Source organism: Sciurus carolinensis, chromosome 17 (assembly GCF_902686445.1).
Source record: "Sciurus carolinensis chromosome 17, mSciCar1.2, whole genome shotgun sequence".
Lineage (NCBI taxonomy): Eukaryota > Metazoa > Chordata > Mammalia > Rodentia > Sciuridae > Sciurus > Sciurus carolinensis.
In genome coordinates this window covers 13148861-13171249 of record NC_062229.1, presented here as the reverse complement: position 1 = coordinate 13171249, position 22389 = coordinate 13148861, and the positions used below count along the sequence as shown (strand labels likewise).

Genomic DNA, 22389 nt, shown 5'->3' with positions numbered 1-22389 from the left:
CATCTTTTAGGTCCCAAGACAGCACCACAGATTCCCAGTTCTTTTATTGCTCACCTCTCATAATTCCTATGGAAAGGACCCTGAGAAAGCTCTGGGGTGTGGAGAGATGTGACAGAGCTTGTTGCGGAGTGGCTTTCAGTTCACAAGTCAGGGAGATGGATGTGGGGATGTGGTGCATTGTGCAAAGTGTTAAGTCAGACAGGCTTCCTGGAGGAGGTGGCTCCAGGTGAGCCTTGAGAGTCCATGGGTGAAGACTGGAGAGTGGATGTTCCATGTAGAAGAAGGTTGCTGGCCAAGCTGACAAGACCCAGAAGCAGGCAGTGTGTTCTGGAAATGGGAACGAGGGTGGAGCGTGGCTGGTGTCCACGGGGAGGTGAGATTTGGCGGTGAACTTGGAAAAAGAGGTTGTGATCTGACTTTAAAGACTTTGAATGTTGGGTTAAGGGTTTTAGAATTCATGAAGCTGACAATAAGTCATGGAAGAGATGTGGGGGAGAGAGAGTTCAAATGAAAGATTTTTAAAGTTTTAAATTGTGGGTAAAATACAAATAATATAAAATTTACCATCGTAACCATTCCCAAGTATTCAGTTCAGAAAGATTAAGAAAATTCACACCTTTGGGCAACCAGCCTCTGAAACTCTTTCCATCTTGCAGAACTGAAACGCTGCCCCTATTAAACACCTCCTCCCGACCCTCCCCCTCCCCTGGTACCCCTTCCATTCTGCTTTCTGTTTCTGTGAATTAGACTGTTGGTAGATGTCCTTATAGTATGACTTAAAAGAGGCCTTTGGTGACTGGCTGATATCTCTTGGCATATGGTCCTCACGGTCCACCCATGTCTATAGGGATTATTTCCTTCCTTTTTAAGGCCAAATTGTATTGCATCATAAGGACGACCACACTTTGTTGATCTGTACCTGGACAGTTGGATGGTGTCCACCTCTTGGCTCCTAAGGATAATGCTGCTGTGAACATGGTGTGCAAATATCTTACTGAGACCTTGCTTTTGATTCTCTTGTGCTTACACCCAGGAGTGGAGTCCCTGGATCATACAGCAATTCCATACCATTTTTGGAGGGCCCTCTGTACTGTTTTCCACAGCAGCTGTGCCCTTTTACATTCCCTGCTACGGTGCCCTGGAGTTCCACATCCTTGCAAACACGTGCCGCTCTGTCTGAAAGTCTCTAGCCACAACATTTTTGTTAATGGAATAATAGATAGTGCTGTTCGGTGTGTATTTCTTTTAAAAACTTTAAAAATTTGATTCATTAACATGAAACTTGTGACAGACAGCATTATAACTCATGCCCAAAATAAAGTTTATCTAACACGCGGTTTTTTTCAGAGCCTTGACTGGCTCTCCGTGGAGGGTAGCATTTAAGACATGAAGGTGGCCAGGCATGGTGGCTCGGGAGGCTGAGGCAGGAGGATCTCAAGTTCAAAGTCAGCCTCAGCAAAAGCAAAGCTAAGCAACACAGCGAGACCTTTGTATAAAATACAAAATAGGGCTGGGGATGTGGCTCAGTGGCTGAGTGCCCCTGAGTTCAATCCCCAGTACTCCCCTGCCACCCGCCCCGCCAAATAAGTACTCATTTATAGTATGAAACAAAGTCATTTCCTTGTTCAGCCTCAGCTAGGAACATACACAGTCAGTTCATGCAACATTTTGATACTCTGCATATGGCCACAAATTACCACAAAAGTCACAGCGAATTGGCCTTAGACATATAAATAAATTGTATCAGATAGGCAAATTTGCCAGTAGGGAATACGCAAGTGACCAGGCTGCATTCTGTATGGCTAGGAGTGCAACTGCTGGCTCTGGGGGAGGTCCTGCTGAACAGCTTCCAGAACCCCAAGATTCTTCCAGAGAGTGCAGCAGCTCCCCTCCCACCAGCAGGGGGAGCATTCCTCCTCAAAACCTGCACATCCCTCTTCCACTCTAGACCTTCTAATGGGTGCACAGTGGTTCTCCCTGTGGGCTTAATTTGCATTTTCTGATGGTTAATCATGCTAAGTACTTTTCACCTCTTGATTGACCACCTGGATACCCCTTTTTGTCTGTTCTTTTGCCCGCTTCTCTATTAGACTGTCTGCTGCTTTTCCCTTATTGCTCTGTGGGAAGGGGTGTGTGTGTGTGTGTGTGTGTGTGTGTGTGTGTGCAGATTATATGTAAACACACACTTTCATAAATATAAAACCAAAATATGAGTTCTTTATTGGACATAAGTTTTACAAATATATTCTCCTACTCTGCGGTTTGCCTTTTCATTCTTTTAATGGTTCCTTTAAACCAATAGAATTTCTTCATTTTAACATAGTTCAGATCATAATTTTTTTCCCTTCATGGTTGGTGCTTACTAATGGGTCCTGTTTTAAAAAATTCCTTGCCCACAGCAGGGTAATTACGATACCCTTCCACATTTTTCTCCTGAGAGTTTTACAGTTTGTCTCTTACGCTTACATGAATGATCCATCCAGAATTGGGTTTTGGACATGATGTGAGGTAGGGATCAGCCTTCAGTTGTTCCTTCCATGAACTGATTCAAATAACCCAGTACTATGGAGATCCAGATCAAAACCTGGGTGCGTTTGGGAAAGTTCCTTAGCATTTCTGTGCCTCTATTTCCTCCTTTAAGATGGGAATGACAATCCTGTCTATTCTGAAGGTTAAAGGAGTCATTGCCTGTGTCTTAAAGCAATGGAGGCTCCCATTACCTTCAGTGGCTCTCCAGCATGATGCTCAGAGTGATGGTGAGGAGAGGAAGAACCACTCTGTTGAGATATTTTCTGCATCAGGATCCCCTGGCTCTGGCTGGGGAGGGAGGGAGGATAAGGAGTTAAAGGAGAATCACCACCAGTTTCTGACTGTGGGTCACCAGGGCCAGGACCAAGGTGAAGCAAGTGTCCAGTCCTTCAGAAGGCACTCACTCTCATGTTAGTGCACACACAGGGCACCTGGGTGGGGGTCACAGGGAACATATAAAAAGTTCCTTGCTTTTTAACAGCTGTTTGGAATATGGCTCATATACCATAAAATTCACCTGTTCACCTGTGCAATTCAGTGACTTTTCATAAGTTTGCAGTTATGCACCCATCACCCCAATCCCATTTTAGGGCATTTCTATCCCCCAAAAAAGATCCCTCATGCCCCTTGTGCTCCCTCCCCACTGCTGACCGCGGTTCCAGGCAATTGCTAATCTACCTTCCATTGCTATTGATTTGCCTTCTCTGGACATTTTGTATAAATGGAATCATAAAATATGTGGCCTTTTCTGTCTGGTTTCTTTTACTTAGCAAAATATTTTTGAGGTTCATCCACATTGTAGAAAAAACATCAATAGTTGTTCCTTATGTGACTGAAAGTGTTCCCTTGTATCGATGGACCCCAGTTTGTTTCTCCATCGTGAGGTGATAGGCATTTAGTTCCCTTCGTTATGAATAATGCTGCTCTGAATATTCATGCACATGTCTTTACATGGTTGTGTGATTTACTTCTCTTGGATGGATGGAATTGTTAGGTCTTATGACAAATTTATGTTTAACTTTTTAAGAAATTGCTAACTTGTTTCTCAAAGTGGTTGCACAATTGATATTCCTCGTAGCGATGTATGTGGTTCCAGTTTTTCCACATCCTTATCAATACTCGATGCAATCTTTTTGATTCAATGCCATTCTAATGGGTGCAATGTATCATCAGTTCTGTGAAACACATTAGTGGAAATGTCCAAAACTCAGGTGAGCTTAGTGGTCTGAGCTCTAGGTGGAGATCTGGGCTATAGATAAGCCCCAGGTAATAGATTCATTTGGTCAGTCAATCAAGAACAATTTCTTAGAGATGGGGATGTAGCTCAGCAGTAAAGAACTTACCTAATATGCACAAGGCCTTGGGTTTGATCTCTAGCAACACCCCCCAGCCCACCCCCCCACACACATGAAGAAAGGAAAAAAAAAGAACAATTTCTTGAGCATCTACTATATGCCATGTGCTGTTCTAGGTCCTGAAGATGCAGCTGTGAAAAACATAGACAAGTTGGTGACAGTTCTAGGGGCCTACAGTCTAGTGGAGGAGAGAGATCATAAACAAATAAAAGTCCAATATAATAATATCACATGGTGACAATGCTGTTAAAAAATAAAGTAGGGTAAAGGATAAATCTTCATGGGGTTCTGCTTGTAGATGAGGTGGTCAGGGAAGGTCATTCAAAAAAGATGGCCATATTTGGACTTGGGGGTAAGTTGGGTGGGGGAGCTATTGCTGAACATGCATGAGGCCCTGGTTTCAGTCCACAGCACCCCTTCCCCAAAGACCAGATCACTCAGGGTCCAGTCAGGGAAACAAACAAAGTCAGGTATTTCAGTGAGAGAGAATTCAATACAGGGGATTGGTTAGGTGGAGATGGAAGAGTTGAGAAGCCAAGTGGAAATCCAGCTACAGGCCTCAATGGAATGCTGCTGGAGGGACCCTGCAAAGGGGTGGTATGAGGAAGGGTCTCTTGTGGGACAATAGAGGGGGTGTGAGCACAGTCACAAGACACCCCGGAACACACCCCAAGCAGAGAGGAGCAATGCCTGAGCTTCTTCCCACTCACCAATCTCCCTCCAGTGCCTCCCATTGGTTGAGCTTAACAGGAAGTCAGTGTGCAAAGGAACCTGGGAAATGTAGTTTTTCTGGAGGGCATGGCAGGACTCTGACCCATACAAGGATATAGAGTAGACATAGATGAAATAGAGGAATAAGCCATGTGGGCATCTGTGGTAATAGAGTTTTGGATAGAGTGAGCAGCCAGGGAAAAGGTCCTGAGGCAGGAGTGTGCCAGATGGAACCAAGGCCTGAGGAGTGGGTGGGATGGTGCAGATAGAGTGCACCAAATGAGAGGGGGAGGGGCAGGGGCAGGACGAAGCCCAGGAGGGAGATGCAGACATTTAGGAAGTAGGGAGGGACCGTAAGGCCACAGAAGTGGGGGAAACTAGGGAATAATAAGGTGTGTCTGAAATCAGGGAAGAAACAACTTTCGAGAAGAAGGGGAAAGCCAGGCACAGTGGCACATGCCTGTAATCTCAGCTACTCTGGAGGCTGAGGCCAGAGGATCATGCCAGGCTTAGCAACTTAGTGAAAATGAATAAATAAATAAACAAGGAAATAAATAGAGGGTTGGGGTGTAGCTCAGGAGTAAAACTCCATGGAAGGTGATCCGTGCCTTTGGGGAGAGGAGTTTGGGAAGTGTGGAGGAGGTGGGAAACCAGGAGGTGCATCCACTGGGTGGAGAAGCTTGATTGTGCTGAGCTAAGGCAGTTACCCACAGCCCTCAGGCAGAGAAGAGAAGCGGTATCATTGGGTTTCAAATTGTCTAAGCCAGGAGACCTGGAGCCAACTCATCCTGGGATCTGAAAACAGATAGACCTGCCTTCAGATCCTGGGTCCTGTTTACCTGCTAGGTCTCCCTGGGCTGCTCCCCTCTCTTCTCTGAGCCGGGTCTCCTTATGGGTAAGGGGACTTGTACTTTTCTTAGGAGGTTGAGTAAATGCTAGCAAGTTCATTTACAGTGTACAGTGCTAATAAATGGAAGCTTTGATACAACTAAGCAAGGTCACTTTTTTTTTTTTTTTTGGTCATTTATCACTTGCAAATAATAACATCAATGGCATTTACTATTTATGAAAATTTATCATGTCCCAGACACTCTGAAAAGTGCTTTACAGGCACTGTCCTTCCTCTCTTTTCCCCTGGCTCACTCTGTTCTGACCACACTGGCTTCTTTCCTGTTCTTTGAACATTCCTGCCCCAGGGCCTTTGCACTTGCTGTTCCTGTTGCTTTGAATTCTTCTCCAGATATCCAAATGGCTCCCTCCCTGGCCTTCTTACCTATCTGTTTAACTGTAACCTTTCCCAATTTAAAGTCTACTCTCCTCTCCTTAGTCCCTATTCCCCTTCCTCCTGATATTCTATTTGTATTTCACTTTCTTTGTCTATTTTTTGTCTGTCTCGCCCCACAGCTCCCCTCAGGTAGGCATTTTTGTCTGTTGCTCTCTGGGATGTGGACCATGCTCAACAGAGCACTTGGTTTCAGGCGAGCCAAACCATTTACTTGTAACAGATCCACCAGTCCTCAGAACCACCCATTTTGCAAATGAGGAAACTGAGGCACAGAGGGGCAGTCATTGCTGGAGGTCACACACGTGTAGAATCTGTATCCCGGTGTGGTCGAGCTCCGAAGGCAGTCCAAGACCCCCGCTTTCTCCCCCAGGTTCTACGCCTCTCCCCGGGCGAGCCCTCCGAGAGCGGCAGCGGCGGGAAAGGCCTGAGTCATCGCCGCCTCCAGACGGCGGCGGCCGCGGGCCGAGGGCCACGGCGGCGGCGGCGCGAGGTGATGCGGGGACGCCAGGAGGGGGCGTGAGTGCAGGCAAAACAGAGGAAATTAAACCCCGCCGGCGCTCCTCGCCGCTGCCCCGCCGGCCCCGCCGCCGGCTGCCCGGAGGGTGGTGGGTGGCCGCGCGTCCCTGTCCCCCGGGAGCTCGCCCCAGAGCCGACCCCGTCCTGGAGGAAGACGGTCCCGAGTCCGAGAGCCCCGCCCCCGGCCCGGGTTCCCCGGAGGCGGCCCGGCCTGCACCCGCCTGCAGAAGGCGTCCCCCGGGTCGCGGCGGGCGCTCTGCGGCCGCCCTTGGAGGCCCGGGGAAACCCTCCCGCCGCCCAAGTGACCCCGTCGCTGCCCCGCCAGCGAGTGCTCGCGTCCGCTCCGGGCCACGCCACGCTGGCGTCCCTCGTCCGAAACTAACGAGGGACCCCCGCGTGGCCTTGGCACCCGGGAAACCCCTTCCCCCGGGCGAAGGAGACCCTCGGCTGCCCCTTCGTGGGAGCGCACGGGGTCTGGCCCCACGCCCCGCTCTCAACTGGACCCGGGCTTAGAGAGCCGGGCTGGCGTCCCACAGTAGTAGGTGGGTGGGGACTTGCGACTCCGGCCCCCCGCCCGCTTTGGTGGCCGAGGCGGGGCGGCGACCCCCTCTCCAAGCGCGGCGCGCGGCGGGGACCTCGGAGGGGCCGCGCGCGGAGGGGACGGGAGCCCCCGGCCGGGGGTGGGAATGCCGCCGGGGCGGGGCTGGGGAAGCCGCGCGGGCGGGGCGGCGCCGGGGGGTCCCCACCGGGGGCGTTCCCCAGCCGGGCGGCGAGCCGCGGGGGGCAGTCTGGCCGCCCCCCGCCCCCCCGGGCTCCGGGCCGGAGCCGTGACGTCACGGCGGCTGGAAGTGCCCGGCGCGGAGGCGCGGGAGGGGGTGGGGGCCGAGCCGGCGCTTTATAAGCGGAGCCCGCGAGGCGCGCCGAGCCGCAGCCCGCGTCCCCGAGCCCCCCGGCCGGCCCGGCCCCGGCCCCCAGCTCGCGCTCGCGCCCCTGGGGCGGCTGGGTGGTGAGGGACCGAGCGCCTGCCTGGTGGCCGGCCGGACAAGGGACGCGCGGCGGGTGGCCGCGGGGCATGAGGCGGGGGCGCGATGTCTGTGCCGCTGCTCAAGATCGGGGCCGTGCTGAGCACCATGGCCATGGTCACCAACTGGATGTCGCAGACGCTGCCCTCGCTCGTGGGGCTCAACGGCACCGTGTCCCGCGCGGGCGCCTCCGAGAAAATCGTGAGTGGCCGCCGCGCAGGGGGCGCTCCCGGGGGGCGTGGTGCCCGCGCCGCGGCCGCCGCAGCCCCCGGGGGCCCGGCACCCCCGACCGCCCGGCGATCCCGGGCGGAGAGTGCCCTCCCGAGGGATGCCTGTCAGGGCTCGGTGGCGGGACGCAGAGGCGGAGGGAGCCGGGACCCCCAGCCGCCTCCGCGCGGTGCAGCATCCTTATTGTTATTAGTGAGCAGCGTCCGGGTGCCAAGCTCGCTCCAGCCCGGGGCGGAGGCGGCCAGGGCTGCGGAATTGAGCCGGGTCCCGGCTGAGTGGGGCGGAGCGGGAGGGTGAGATTCGAGGGACTGGGAGCGACCCGCCTCTGCATGGGGGCGGGTCTCGGGGTCTCCGAATGCCTCCACCTTCAGGGTCTCTGTCTGGTTGTGTCTAAACGCATCGGAGTAGTTCGTGTTCTCTCTCTCTCTATCTCTCCCCCCTTTTCCTTCTGGTTTGCTTCTTCGAGGCTATTTATGTCTCTCCAGTCTCTTTCTATCTCTGTCGCACTGTCTCTGACTTTGCATCTCTTTTTGTTTTTCTCTTTTTCTCCCCCTGCGCCCACCGACCCTAACCCCACCCCAGCCTCTCCCTGCTCCTTACCTGTCTAACATGCGCTGAATATGTATCCCCATAACTCGCCCACCCTGGAAGGCAGCGGGGCTGAGCCCGAGGCAGGGGCTCAGACTGTCTCCAGAAGCTCCAGCATCGCCCCCTCCACGCCATCCCCCTCTATGGCCCTATCCTCCCGCTAACCCGGAGGGAGATGGAGGGTATTCAGTCAGATTAATAATGGTGGTCCTGTTGTCCTGAGGAGCGGGGAGGGGGCTTCCTCCATTGCAAACTTCCCTCAGCCCCTCCCCTCACAGCCGCCGCCCCTCTGGGAGCCCCTCCCATCTTCAGTCTGTTTGAGGAACTCCTCCCAGTAGATGGGTCTGGGATGCACTGGTCTCCAGCTCTGCTCGTGCTGCCCCAAATCCTCCAGCCCCCCTGTTTAGCCCTCCATCAGCCTCACAGCTTCTTTCTCTCCCCTGGCTGGAAGGAGAGGTCTTTGCTCCCAAGCCTGGGTGTGTTGGAGGACACCATCCACTGTGCCCAGATTCTGCCCAGTCCCTGGGGGGAGGTGGCATTGGGCTGGACCCAAGTGAGATTGTTCATTCCACAGTCTCAGACTTGCAGCCAATGTGTGAAGCAGTATTTTTCTGTGTGTCTCACATCAAGTGACATTGTTTGGGTCTGTCCTGGTGTGTGTATCTGTGTGTGTGTTTCAGTATATGTGTGTGGGGGATGTGAAGAGAAAGTTTATGTGCTCTGCTAACATGAGGGTTCCAGTTGCGTTGTCCTGTGCGTGGGAGTCCATCCCAGAATCAGCGTGGGTGTGTCCCTGAGTGTGTTTGGATATGGAGGCGTCTGAGTGTGTCTGCAGTTGTACGCCCCTTGCTGTGGGTGCGTGTTATGTGATTGCATATGCACATCAGAGTTTGTATACATGAATGTGACATGGGCTTCTTGCTGCTACTATCTGAGTGGGGAGAGATGCGTTCACTGAAATCCGAGGCCAGTTCCCCTCCCCCATCGGAGAGTGCCAGTGTGTGTAAACTCACGCCTGTGTTACATGCAGGTGTGTGTGTGAATGTGAGCTTATTGTGTATCTGGAGAATGTGTACATAAGTGTGCAAGAGTGTAATTTGTGTGTGCATATGTGTGCAAATGTGTTCACGTGGGCAGGCACTTTTGTGTGCACTCAGGGTGAATGTGTATGTCTTTGTGTGTGCACAGATGCAGAATATGTATGTATTTGCTTGCCTTGTATGCATGTGGGTGTGTATTACATGTCTTCAAGTGTGTATGTGTGTCTGTTGAAGTTCCAAAATAGACTTGGAATCCTTCGTAGCTAGCAGTCCCTGAACCAATGCTGTCATGAAATCACCTGCTGAGAGTTAGTGGCCCTCCCATCCCTGACTCCCACCCCATCTCTCAGTCTTACTACACCTTGACAAAAAAGCTCTGTGAAATGAGATGCTAAAGGACTCAGGATGGGGCCTGGGAGGGGATTGGCACCTGGGGGTGCTCAAGAAAGGGTCTCGGAAGTCTGATAAACTTACATTTGAATCTAGATTTTCTCCCACCTTGCTCTGTGCCTCTGGATCCACTAGTGGCTATACCACTCTGAGCTATAGTTTCCTCATCTATAAAATGGTAATGATAATTCCTACCTCACAGAATAATTGTGGGTAACAGAATCTACTGTCCAGATCCCCATCCATCCCTTCTTCTATCTGCCTACCCATCCGTCCATCTATCTGTCTTTGCATTCATCCTTTCCTCTCTCTCTCCAGCCAGCATTCCACCAACCCGCCCATCTCTCCATTCTTTATTCCATCTGCCCAGCCATCTTTACACCCATTCTTCCACGCATCCATCTTATCTCTGCCCTTTCATCATCTTTCCATCCATCCATCCATCCATTCCTTCATCCTTTTATCCAACTCCCATCCACCTGTCTCTCCTTCCACCTATTTCCATCACTTATCTGACCTTTCACTAATCTCTGCTTCCATCCATCCATCTCTATCATGTATCCACCAACCCCTGCCCCCCATTCTCTATCACCCAACCATCTCTTTGTCTGTCCTCTATGCATCCATCCATCCCTCCATCCTTCCATGTGTCCATCCACCCATCATCCATCCCTCCGTCCCTCCATGCCTCCATCCACCCATCATCCATCCCTCCATCCCTCCATGCCTCCATCCACCCATCATCCATTCCTCTGTCCCTCCATGTCTCCATCCATCCATCCATCCATCCATCCATCCATCCATCCTTTGATCCATTTTATTTACTCAACAATACTACCAAGTGCCTCTTCTGTGTCAAGTTTGTGTGTATTTGAAAGGCCCCAGCTTAGTGTCTTTCAAAACAGATGCTCAATTAGTAGTAGGACTTTGAATTTAAAATGTTGAATTCTGGTCTTGCCATTTACTGACTGTAAACTTTGGGGAAACATTTAATCTCTCTAAACTCCAATGTTTGTGTTAGTCAAGGAGAATTCAGTATCTCCATTAGACTATAAGATGCAAGAGGATGTCTGTGTTTTGCATAGTAGGCTTACAATAAATGTGTCAAGTGACTGAATGAACAATCACGCCATCATAGAGATTCTCAGATTCCACCTTCAAATGGAAACAAATGACTGGGCACATAGTGGGTGTTTAGTAAGGATGGGTTGTGGTCACTGTTGTAGCCAAGCACATAGTAGGTCTGGAATAAATATTTGTATCTAAAGCGATTTCCCTTTCATAAGGATTGGGGAGGGGAATGAATGGAAGTGACCGGGCGCATAGTAGGTGCTCAGTAAGGAGGAGTTGTAGGAAGATACAGCACACCAACCTGGGAGGGCCTGAGGGTTTAGAAACCTAAGCAGTGTGAATTCCCGGCGCCTTGATGCAGTAGGTTAGGTGCTGGCATTTGGCTTAATAAAGGACCTCAGCGATGTGGAAGGGGTGAGCCCAGACCCCGGGTTGTGCTTCTCTCTGGCTCACCCGCCCTCATTCCAGAGAAGCAGCTTAGCATTCTTGTGGTTATGGACCATTTTCGGGCAGGAGGGGAGAGGAATCTGCAACTGCTAGTACCTCTGGACATCTCCCAGCCATAAACCACCCCTGTGGGATGGGAGCCTTCGCAGAAAGGCTTCTCACCTGGGGACCATAAATCCAGACCCAGACTAAGAGCTGTCAGCGCCATTGCCAGCGGCTGCCATCATTACAGGGCCTGAAGTGAGTTACCTGCCTCTTGCATGCTATGCCCTTGTGCCTTCCCTCCACCCTAAGGGCTGGGGAAATGGGGAGGGATGTTCTATTTGGGGAGGACCCTTTTGCTCCCAGGAAGTGTGGGGAGGGTCTGAGCAGCTGTCAACAAAAGGCTGTTTGAGTAGCTCTCCGCAAAGAACCAAGATGCAAAATTCATATTTTCTTGATGAATTTTGGGTGGGGGTGGGGGAGAGTCTCAAATCAGTCAAGAGAGGTCAAATGACACTGTACCGACAAACAACCCCAAGCAGCATGCGTTTGACACAGCCTGGTTTACTTCCCGCTACCCCCGATGTGTCCGTCTTTGACGGGTGGTGGTGGGTGGAGAGCTCTGTCCATGGTGGTCACCCATGGACTCAAGGTGATGGATGGACCCAAGATGATGGGTGCTCTCTGTGACATGATCGCGGAGGGAGGAAGAGTCTGGGGCATGGCAAATCCCCTGCCGATTCCTAAAGCTTTGCCTGAGAAGGGACATGCATTACTTTTGCTCAAAGTTCATTGGTTAAAAGCAAGTCACATGGCCATACCCTACCTCAGGAGGGTGAGAAATACTCCTGGACCACGTGAGATGAGAGTCAGGTATTTGCCAGTCCCACCCACTCTGCCAGTCTCTCCTCCTCGACTTAAATGACAGGAATTCTCACAGAGGTTGGCTCTGCATTCATTCATTCACACGCTTGTTTATTCAACCACTATTTCTTAGGCATCTACTATGTGCCAAGCATTGAACTACAAACAAAAGAGACAGAAATCCTTGTCCTGTGGATCTGACATTCTGGGGCAGGGGTGCAGGGTGACAAGTGTATCCAAATCTATCCTATGTCAGGTGGCACTCACTGTCCTATAAAGGAACATGGAGCAGGCGGTGGAGAGTGAGTGACCTCTCCGAGGAGGTGACTATTTGTGCAGAGATCTGAAGGAAGCAAGGGAGGATATCTGGAGGAAAAGAATCCAAGGTGGAGAGAACAGAGGTGCAAAGGCCCTGAGGTGGAAAGTGCCTGAAATGGAGGAACACTTGGGAGGCCAGTGGAACTGGTGCAGAGCGGAGGCGGGGACAGTGAGAGGAGGTGAGGGTAAGGAGGTGACAGGGGCCATATCTCGTCCGAGGGCTTGTGCAAGGACTTTCGATGTGATCTGCAGCCTTCCCAGCCCCTTCCAGGCTGCTTTCTCTCTGTTGCACTCTGAACCTTGGACAGCCTCTGTATCATCGACTTACTCACCTTGTTTGATTCTCCTGCTCTAGAATGGTGTGGCCATAATGGTCGGGATTCTAAAAATTAGTCTTTGTAGACTCTTTTGGGCCCAGTGCCCATCCTGGAACATAGCACATAGTGAGTGTCCAGTAAATACTTGTTAAATGAATACATGGATGACTGAACCGGACATTCTGGAAGGTTCTGTGCAGGGCGGGATGGGATCTGACTCAGGGGTCATGGTTGCCTGCTGGGGCCTCTGGGAAGGGCAGACTGGCGGGGACACAGGGTGGGAGCCAGAGGACCAGGGCAGAGGTGGCTGCACTTCTCCAGCGGGGGGATGACAGAGCTGGATTTTGGAATTGGCCTCCATCTGCCGGGTCCACTTGTTCCCCGTCGCGGACTCCTAACATCCGCTCGGCACCCTCACGTGCGAGGACGTGTTGGCTGAGCACCTACTTTGTAGTGAAAGGGTTGCGGAGCGTGGGAGAGTAGGATGCCTAAGGACTGGGGTGTGGCTCGGTGGAAGAGCGCTTGCCTTGCACGTGTGAAGACCTGGATTCCATCTCCAACTACACACACACACACACACACACACACACACACACCAGGTCCTGACCAGTTAGATCACAGTCTCATCTGCACTACTTGTGACATGACATGGTTTGTTTAGTGACAGGGATATTTCTGGAAGGTTGTGGGAGCAGAGAAGAGGCACTGAAACCAGCCTGGAGGTTTCCTGGAGGTGGCCATGCCTAAATTGAGTCTTTTTTTTTTTTTTTTTGTCCTGTGGCAAGCTAAGAGCACACTCTACCACTGAGCTACACCCCCAGCTCCTACACTGAGTCCTAAAGTCGAGAAGGAAATGGTCAGGGGAAGGAGGGCTGGACCTCTGGACAGAAGGAAGGGAGGATGAGGAGGCACTGGAAGTACCTGGAGCGTCAGCGATGTCCAGGGCACAGGGATTTGGTCTGGGTGCTCGCACATCACGTTGGGCGGGGCAGGAAGGGACTGTGAGGCTGGCAGTTGGGTTTTCGAGAGGCTCAACCGTGAGGACATCTGTCTGGATTGTGGGTTGGAAGGCTGCTGCTTTTCAGCAGGTACCTACCTTGCCTGGCTGAGCGAGGAAGGAAAGCAGCCGTCTGGGGGAGGCCCAGGTGCTTTGGAGGAGCTTGGTGTGGGGTTGGGCATGTTCATGGGTGGGAGGGAAGAGGCCAGGCTGGAAGGCTAGAGGAGGCAGGGAATGGGTCTGCCTGTCTTTGCCCCTCTCTGTCTCAGCCTCAATGCCTATTTTTGAGCTTTGTGCACCCCCACCCATCTCTGGCTCAGTGGATAGAGATGTCCTTTTTTCCTTCTTCTTTTTAAATAGCAGTGGATCTCACTATGTTGCCCAGGCTGGCCTTGAACTCCTGGGCTCTCGTGAGCCTCCTGCTTCAGCCTCCTGAGTAGCTGGACGGCAGGAGTACCTGGCTCAAAGTGCTCATTCCTCGCTAACTGTGTATTCACAGCCCAGAGCAAATCCCCCTTAAATGTTGGCTGAGTGACCACTGCTGGCCCTCTGTGTGTGTTGATGTGTCTCTTTATCTCTATCATCCTCTCTCTCTTGTTTTTTTTCCAGTGCAGGGGATAAACTGAGCCCCGCGCTTGCTAGAAAAGCACTCTCCCGCTGAGCCCCAGCCCGCCCCCTCTGTCTCTCTCTCTCTCTCACTGTTTCATTCTCTTATGTGTCTCTGTCTCTCTGACATCTCTGTCTCTGGACGTCCCCAACTTTATATCTCTGTCATGTCTGTCTCTCTATCTATGTCTGCTTGTCTGTCTGTCTGTCTGTCTGGGATTCTGTCTGCCTGTTACCATCCGACCCTGACAGGGCTGGGGTGGAGGGCGGGATGTGTATCAGGAAGGCTTGGGTGGGTGGACATGATGGGCCAGGTGAGCATAAGGCCATGAAGGCCCCAAAGAGGCCAGGGGCATCTAGACCCCTGCAGCCCGGGGGATGGGCGCTGGAGGTGGAGATGGAGGCGGGCAGCCGAGTTCCAAGCCCCCTCCACCGCCACCTCACTCTCCTGCTGCCATCCGAGAGGGCGTCCCTCTAGGACCCAGCCACCAGGCCCCTGCGCTGGCTCCAAGATGGAACAGCTGTCTGGCTACAGCTGCAGAAGCTCATTTTGAACAAGGGAGATGATTGCGGGAGTGACTGGGGGAGGGAGAGGGAAGGGAGAGGGAAGGGGAGGCTGGCGAGGCCAGGGAGGAATCAGGCCTGATTGTCGCTGCGGTGGCGGGTGCCGAGGCCGGCCAGGCGGGAAAAGGCAGAGGGAGCCGCGTCCTCGGCCGTGGGCCCACCTGCGCCGCTGCTGCCCTCCGCGTTGGTTGCGAAGTTTCTCGGCCTGCCTCTCGGGGCCTGGCCTGTCCCTGCCGCTCTCCTCCCAGGCCTGTGGTCCGCCTCCTGCCCCCTTGCAGCTTCCCCATCTCGGTCTCCGCCTGGACCTCCGGATCTCCAACCTGGCCGCCGGTCCCTCGTCCCGTCCCCGGGGCCGCCGTCATTATCGCGAGCGGCCCAGGCGCGGGCGGCAGCCCTCCTCGAATGCTCTTTCTTTTCATTTCTGCGATACTCCAGGGCTGGAGACAAACAGAGGCGACAAATTCCCAAGGAGCAGATGGAATCGTGTCCTTCAATAAAGGGATATTTGCAAAGATATCTCAATTAGGGCTAATTAATTAAGCGAGCCACTTCCCCTGCCCTCTCCCCCACCCCGCGGTCCGCAGCCCCGGGGAGAGCACCAGCCGGCGTGTGGATGGCGGAGCCGAGGGCTCCACAGTCTCCTGTTTAATCATAACTGCTTCTCCCTGATGCCCCCCAATCCGTCCAGAAGGGCAGGGTGGCCATGGGCATGCAGGCCCCGGCAGACCCAGGGGACCTGCCGGACCCCCTGCCCCTCTGGCAGGGTGCTGGCGTGTGCCTTCATGGCAGGCAGGCACCCCCGCATAAGGGAAGTCAATGCCACCCTTGTGTCTGAGCCCAGGGGTGTGGCGGAGCATGTCAGAGCGTGTCCCTTGCGTGGGGACTGTCTGGGCATGGTGAGGCAGGCTCGAGCATGCCGTGCGGCACGCGGGGGGCTGTCCTGGTGCCACTGCGGCCTGGTCCTGCAGAGGCCAGAGCTTGCAGGGAAGAGCTCTCCTCCGGGGTGTGGCGATGGGTGTTTTGTCGGGGCCCCTAGGCAGGGAGAGCTGAGCCATGACAGATCTACAGCTTCCTGGGCTCCGTGACTAGTTCCAAGCTGCACTTGGTGAGTCTCCCCAGCTCCTTCAGCACCCCTAGATCAAGAGGGTTGGGTTCTAGCTCTTGGGGTACTAATTCTCTGTCTTCTGTGCCTGACTTCAGGTTCCCAGTTTCTCCTTTGATACTCCTTCTGGACCCCTTAGGATCATCTCTTAAGCCCACCTCTGCCTGTCCCTTTGTACCCCACACAGGAGTTACGGGTGCTGAGGGAAGGTGCTGCTTCTCAATTTTACTTTCTAGTTATGAAGCCTTCAGGATAATGCTGTCTACATTGGGGCCTTCAGGAGTATGACTGAAAGAACGATTCAGTGTTCACGTAAAGACAGGTCTGATGACTCAACCCTGGTGTAATGCCCCATAAGTTCATGCAGCCTTCGGTATGACAAGTCTGTTGATGCAGCCCTCAGCGTAATGTGTGATGCAGTCTTCAGTATAATGGCAAATCTAGTGATGCAGCTCTTAGCATGATACCAGGATAGCGTTGGGGCCATAAGCACATCTCGAAATGTGGCTTACATTCTGTAGATAGACACTGGCTGAGACATTTGGTGCGGTGAGAAGGAAGAGGAATCCATTCGTTCTTGTAAGTGCATTCTCTGGCCATTCCGGGAGTTCAGGATTCCCTAACCCTGTTGGCCAAGGCCGGCTCCATTAGCCCTGGTAAGTGCCATGTGACCTCAGCAGGACATCAAGCTTATTAGTAAAGCATGAATTCTGCAGGAATATTTCAGGACTGACTGCAATGCTAATGAGTTCACTGGGGAGACCTAAGAGGGCAGTTGACAGACGGTATACAGATGTCAGTTCCTACTGAGATGATGTAGGGATGTTCGTGGATACAGGCAGGTGGATACAAGTGGACGAAGAGAGTCATACACGGAAGGACACAGGTGTTCTTAGATAGAACCAGATGTGTAACATGTTTACAGCTTCTGGGTGGACTTACACGTGCACCCGGTTGTCCAGAACGTACAGAGGGTTGCGGGCATTTACAGGGAGGTGTTTACCTGTGTGATGGGCATTTGCCAGTGTGGCACGCCTCTGGGGACAGGCAACGTGCACATGTGGACATGACTGTAGAGTGTCACGGGGTCATGAATGATCAGGGCTGGAGGAGAGCAGACCCCGTATCCCCAGCGTACTGGTACGCAGTTCTCACACTGACCTGCGAGCTCGCAGTTGAACACGGTACAGATGGTCCCTGAATACAGTGTTTTTGACTCATGATTTTTCAGTTTTAGGGTGGTGCGAAAGCGATACCCATTTAGTACAGACTACAGTTTGGTTTTTGGTGGGTTGGGTTCCCAGGTTAGCACCGTGCGGCATGATAGCGCCATGTGATACTGGGCAGGGGTGGGAAGTCCCAACCCCATCAGCCTCACAGTCTCAGGTGCAAATAACCAGTACTCTGTGGTGTGCCGTGCAGCTGAGCTATGCTGTTCGGCAGGTTGGGTGTATTAAGGGCATTTCGACGTCTGGGTTTATTCGGACATAACTCCGTTGTGCGTCGAGGAGCATCTGAACGTGAGAACAGGATGCTCGCTCACGTATCCAACAAGGGAGCGATTGTGTCCGGGGTGTCCCCATCCTCGCTCCTGTCCACCAAGGCACATGGTCACTTGCCTGGATTTCTGTTGCTGTGCTGATTGGTACATGGCCAGTCACACCCCTGACACCTGTCCCCTCGGGACAATTATGGGGCAAATGCACAGAAAGGTGCCTGGAACAAGCAAGGGCCAGGTGGTGCCAGGGATCGGCGTTGGCATCGCAAGGTCCCTGTTACCGTCCATCGTGACGAGTCCTGCGTGAGGCGTTCTGGTCCTCTGTGTCTAGTTCGCCTGCTCATCTCAGCCCCTGCCTTCCTCACGTCCACTGTGGCATTTGTCCAGCTCCAGCCTCATCGTTCGCTCCCCTCTCTTGCTCCAGCTGGAGAGGGTCCTTCGAAGCATCCCGCCTCCCCTTCCTGGTTTCTCTCTCACCAGTTGGCTGGTCCCCCATGTCTCTGTCCATTTTCATTTGCCTCCTGTTGGGCTGGGGTGGGGACGCGTCAGGGACTCCGTATGGAATAGGAATCTCCCTAACGGGCCCAGGGGCACGGGAGCTGTCAGGGGACTGCTGAGGACCCAGGAGGGAGAAAGCTGTGGTGCATTCATTCAGTTACCCCTTCGTGGATTCGAGTGACAAATACTTCCAGCACACGGCACCCTGCCAGAGACAGACAGGGCTCGCGCTCCTGCGAGCTGACCTTCGGTGGGAAGAGACCGATTGCAAACAAACGAAGAAGAAATTACGATCTGGTTCCACGCGCAGGGCAAAGTGTCGAACAGGACAGGGAATGGTGGTGGAAAGGGACAGTGCTCGTCAGCTTTCTGTCACTGTGACGCGTCTGAGATCATCAGCTTACAAAGCAAAAAGGTTTATTTTGGCCCATGGTTTTCAGGTTTCAGTCCATGGCGCTGTTGCTTTGGGGCCTGTGACCAGGCAGCACATCATGGCAGGGGGCACGTAGTGGGACAGAACCACTCATCCCGTGACCAGGACATGAGGGAGGGAGGGAGGGGCGGGACTGGGGTCCCACTGTCCCCTCCCAGGGCACGCACCCAATGACCTAAGACCTCCCATGAGACCCTATCTATGAAGAGTTTCACCAACCCCCACTTGTGCCAAGCGGGGACCAAGCTTTTAACACTCAGGCCTTCGGGGAATGTTCCGGACCCAGTAACAGCAGGGAGCTACTCCGAGCCCTCTGGAAGCCAGCGCAGCACCAGTTCTTGGGTCTGGCCCTGGCGTGCCTCCGCACCTGAGGCCTCTCTCTTCTGCACCCCTCACGTCCCCTGCCCGTGGCTCTGGGTTGGTGCGGCCCCTGAGCCTCATGGACCTTCAACTCCATGGCCCACACCTCCCAGTCACCTTGGCCTCCGTGACCCACGTCTCTCTCCTCGGGCTGAAGGAGTCGATGGTCTCAACCAGGATCCACTCGCGGTCCAGTTAGCTGAGCCCGGACCCCTGGGGCGTCATGGGACTCCTGGTTCTGGGGGTCTTCCGTCTCGCGGAAGGAAAGCTGGGGGTAGAAAGCGTGGCAGACGCACTCCACACCTGCGGCCTAGAGCCGCAGGCTGTGTTGCAGGGCGAGACGCCCGTGTGGGTTTAATAAGCCTGCCCTGGTCCGTGTGTGTTCTACTAGAGACACAGTAGACGTCACAGATAAATGGACGTCTGTTTTCTGTAGGTAAGTGCTGTGAGGAAAACAGCAGGCAGGTGTGAGAGAATGTGTGTGAGCCAGCCTCAGGGTGCAGGGCCCCTGGGTCAGGCTCTGGAGAGGAAGCTGGCCACGGAGGAGCTGGGAGAAGGGTGTTCAGGGAAAGGGAACTGCAGTGCAAAGGCCCTGGGGTGGGAAGAGCTTCTTATACTCTGGAAGGAGCTGCCGGGGACCAGGTGGGCACCAGGATGCGCAGGTCAGCAGGGATGCTGCATTCGGGACCTCACAGGCCACCGAGGGCTTTTGAGTTTGTTCTCAGGATGGTGAGAAGCTGCCGGACGATTTGCAGGCTGATCCGATTCCCATTGCTTGAAGACTTCTCTCCAGTCACTGGGTTGGGGAATGGATTCCGGAGAGTGAGAGTGGGTAGCCGGGAGGACCGGGAAGGAGGGGACTGCGACAGCCCAAGCAAGACCCCGTGCCGTGCGGGCCAAGAGGGAGGCAGCCAGGGAGGAGAGCGTGCAGGTGGGAGCGTGTCTTGGAGAGGCGCCCTCGGGACTCACTGACCCGTCTGACCAGAGTGAGTGGGAAAGAGAAGCAGGGCAGGGAAGCAGGACAGGGATGGGGTCATGGCTGCAGGGGTGGAGTCTAAAAGATGGGGAGCCAAGCCGGAGCAGACCTCAGAGGTCACCGGTCTCTTAACAGCCAGGAGGAGACAATGGCTGCAGTCCCCTGTGCTGCATGGAAGCCAGTCTTGGGACGCCTCGTTGGGGCAGCTGGGATCTCTTGTTCACCCTGGCTTCTGACTTCCTGCTGCTGTTGAATTATCAGGCTCCCTGGCATCTGTGCCCTTCTGACATTGCTCGACCTTTACCAAGCCTGGGAGCTCAGCTGCCGAGGTCCCAGAGAACCTCCACTTCCAGACTCCGCTCACTTAAACCTGGCCCTGAGAGCAGCAGTGCCTCCGCGTACTTACTCCACCAGTACTACCAGTACTCGCGCTGGGAGGAGAGGTGGGGAGCCACACAGACACTGGCAGGTAGTGATCACATTCCCAAATAAACAGGAATGGGCGCTGTAATAACAGCTTGGAAGAAAAGACCTTGGTGCCATAGGAATGCCAGATGTGGAGATTTGATCTAATTTGGAAAGTCCAAGGGAGCAAGAGCTGAGATCTGATGCCAAGGGAGAAGAGTGCTCTGGGCAGAGGAAATGGCGTATGCAAAGGCCCTGGGGTGAGAAGAAGTATGGAAAGGGGGCCTCGGAGTGGGCAGTCGGTGCAAGACAACAGCAGAGGGTTCGATAAGGGGCAGACCCACAGGGTTGTGTGGCTGTGATGAGGAGGTTTATCTGCATCCAAGAGTGAAAAGAGCCCACCTGTGGAGCTTGGTTGGCAGGGTTGGGGTCACCTATGCATTGTGACAGTTCCCTGAGGTGTGCAAAAAAGAGGGTAAATTGAGGTAGACCAGACAGATTTCCCAGCTGTGAAGACGGCTTAGACCACGGAGTGGTGGTGGAGATGGAGGGCCACAGGTGACCCAAGAGGGATGGAGACAGGACACAGGGACACTGGATGAAAACAAGACTCCAAGCAAGGATCTCACCTTCGGGATTCAAGGCTTAGAAACATCAGGTGAGGGGCAGCCGAGGAGCTGGAGGAACCTGTGGACGTGGAGTTCAGGGACAGGTGTGGCAGGCAGCCATGGAAGGAGGTCGGGGAGGAACCTTTATTTATTTATTTATTGCAGTGCTGGGGATTTGAACCCAGGGCCCTGTGCTTGCAAGGCAAGCACTCTACCAACTGAGCTATCTCCCCAGCCCCAGGGAGGAAACTTTAGAGAAGGTGGAGCGAGGACAGGGCCACCCTGAGACTAGAGCAACCGTTTCCAACCAGGTGGCAGCCGGTCCCTCAGGGACCCTGACCAGGCCTGGGTAGAGTTTGTCATCACATCTGGAGGGGGAATACTCTGGCATCTCGTAGGTAGAAGTCAGAGATGCTGCTCAGAGTGGGGTTCTCTGGCCCCTGGTAGAAATAGTGCTGAGCCTGAGAAACCTTATTCCATTTGATCATGAGGTGGAGGAAGGCGAGTCTGAGCTCGGAGGGAGCTCTGTGGGGAGCGTCTTGGGCCGTTTTCTGTTGCTATAACTGAATACCACAAGCTGGGTGATTTATAAAGACTAGATATTCACCTGCCTCCCAGCTCTGGAGGTTGGGAAGTCTAAAAGCATGGTGCCAGCCCTGCTCAGCGTCTGGCGGGGGCCTTCTGGCTGCCTCCCGACATGGCGGAGGGCACCACAGGGTGAGCCACCCTGACCACAAACCGCTCCCTCAATGACCCACCAATCCACGGGTGGACTGCCGAGTTCATCAGGGCAGAGCCTTCAGGAGCTAAGCACCTCTTGAAGCCACCACTTCCAAGTCATGAGAACCAGGGAAATTTGGTGATTAAGTTTCCAACTCACGGATTCCAGGAGACGTTCCCAAACCACACGGGTCATGGTGACCAAGGAAATGTATATATATATAGAGAGAGAGAGAGAAGTCAGCAGAGCCGAGTTCTGCTGAGGTCCGAAAAGACGGTGAGCCAGAAAGCACCTATTGGATCTAGAAACACAGAGGCCCTGGGGACTGCGGGGGCTTGTAGTGGTGCAACAGTGGGGTCAGAAACCAGGCGGAAGGATGGAGGAGTCGGTGCAGGAAGAGGGACATGGAGGCAGCTAGAGGAGGCGGCAAAGAAGAGGGGGAGAGAAAGAAGATGGAAGAAGGAGTCAAGTGAGGTGTGTTTGGTTTGTCTATTTGTTTTCATAGGAAGCGCTTGAGTTTATCTAAAAAGCGAGAGAGAGAGAGAGAGAGCGCTTGAATAAGCAGGACGAAGATGAGATGGTCTGTGTGACCGTCCCAAGGAGGCAGAGGGATGGAAGGCAGAACCGCAGAGTGAGAGGCGGCTTCTCCCCCCTGGAATAAGGAGGGGAAAGAAGGAGACAGAAGTTGGTCATTTGTGACTAGGGACAAGCAGACTTCATTTTATGGTTCTTATTTCCTTGGGGAGGCTTGGAGGTAAGGCCAGGGATGGTTGGAGGAGATGGAAGGTTTTGGGCCTTTCTGCTGAGCGTGTGCTGGCCTGTGACAGTGCACGATCGTCCCCTGCAATGTTCCACCTGAAGGCCTTGTGTGCGGTTTGGCCATGGAACCTGGGGACAGCTCTGACGGGGAGGGGTTTCCAACTCCAGGATCTCTGAGTAAGACTCACGATGGGTTCTC

General features: G+C 53.6%; 1 protein-coding gene across 2 annotated transcripts in view; it reads left to right on the top strand.

Moving 5' to 3' along the window:
- The window catches only part of Olfm2 (olfactomedin 2), a 60149-nt gene that overhangs the window by 6679 nt on the left and 31081 nt on the right, over positions 1-22389 (top strand). Inside the window, exon 1 of one of the 2 annotated variants that reach the window (XM_047531664.1) lies at positions 7351-7619. The exons of the other annotated variant lie outside the window; for it this stretch is intronic. Within the exon in view, the coding sequence (XP_047387620.1) occupies positions 7485-7619 (135 nt within the window). The 5' untranslated portion in view covers positions 7351-7484. Of the gene's footprint in view, positions 1-7350; positions 7620-22389 lie in introns of those variants that run through there. 2 annotated transcript variants of the gene reach the window in all.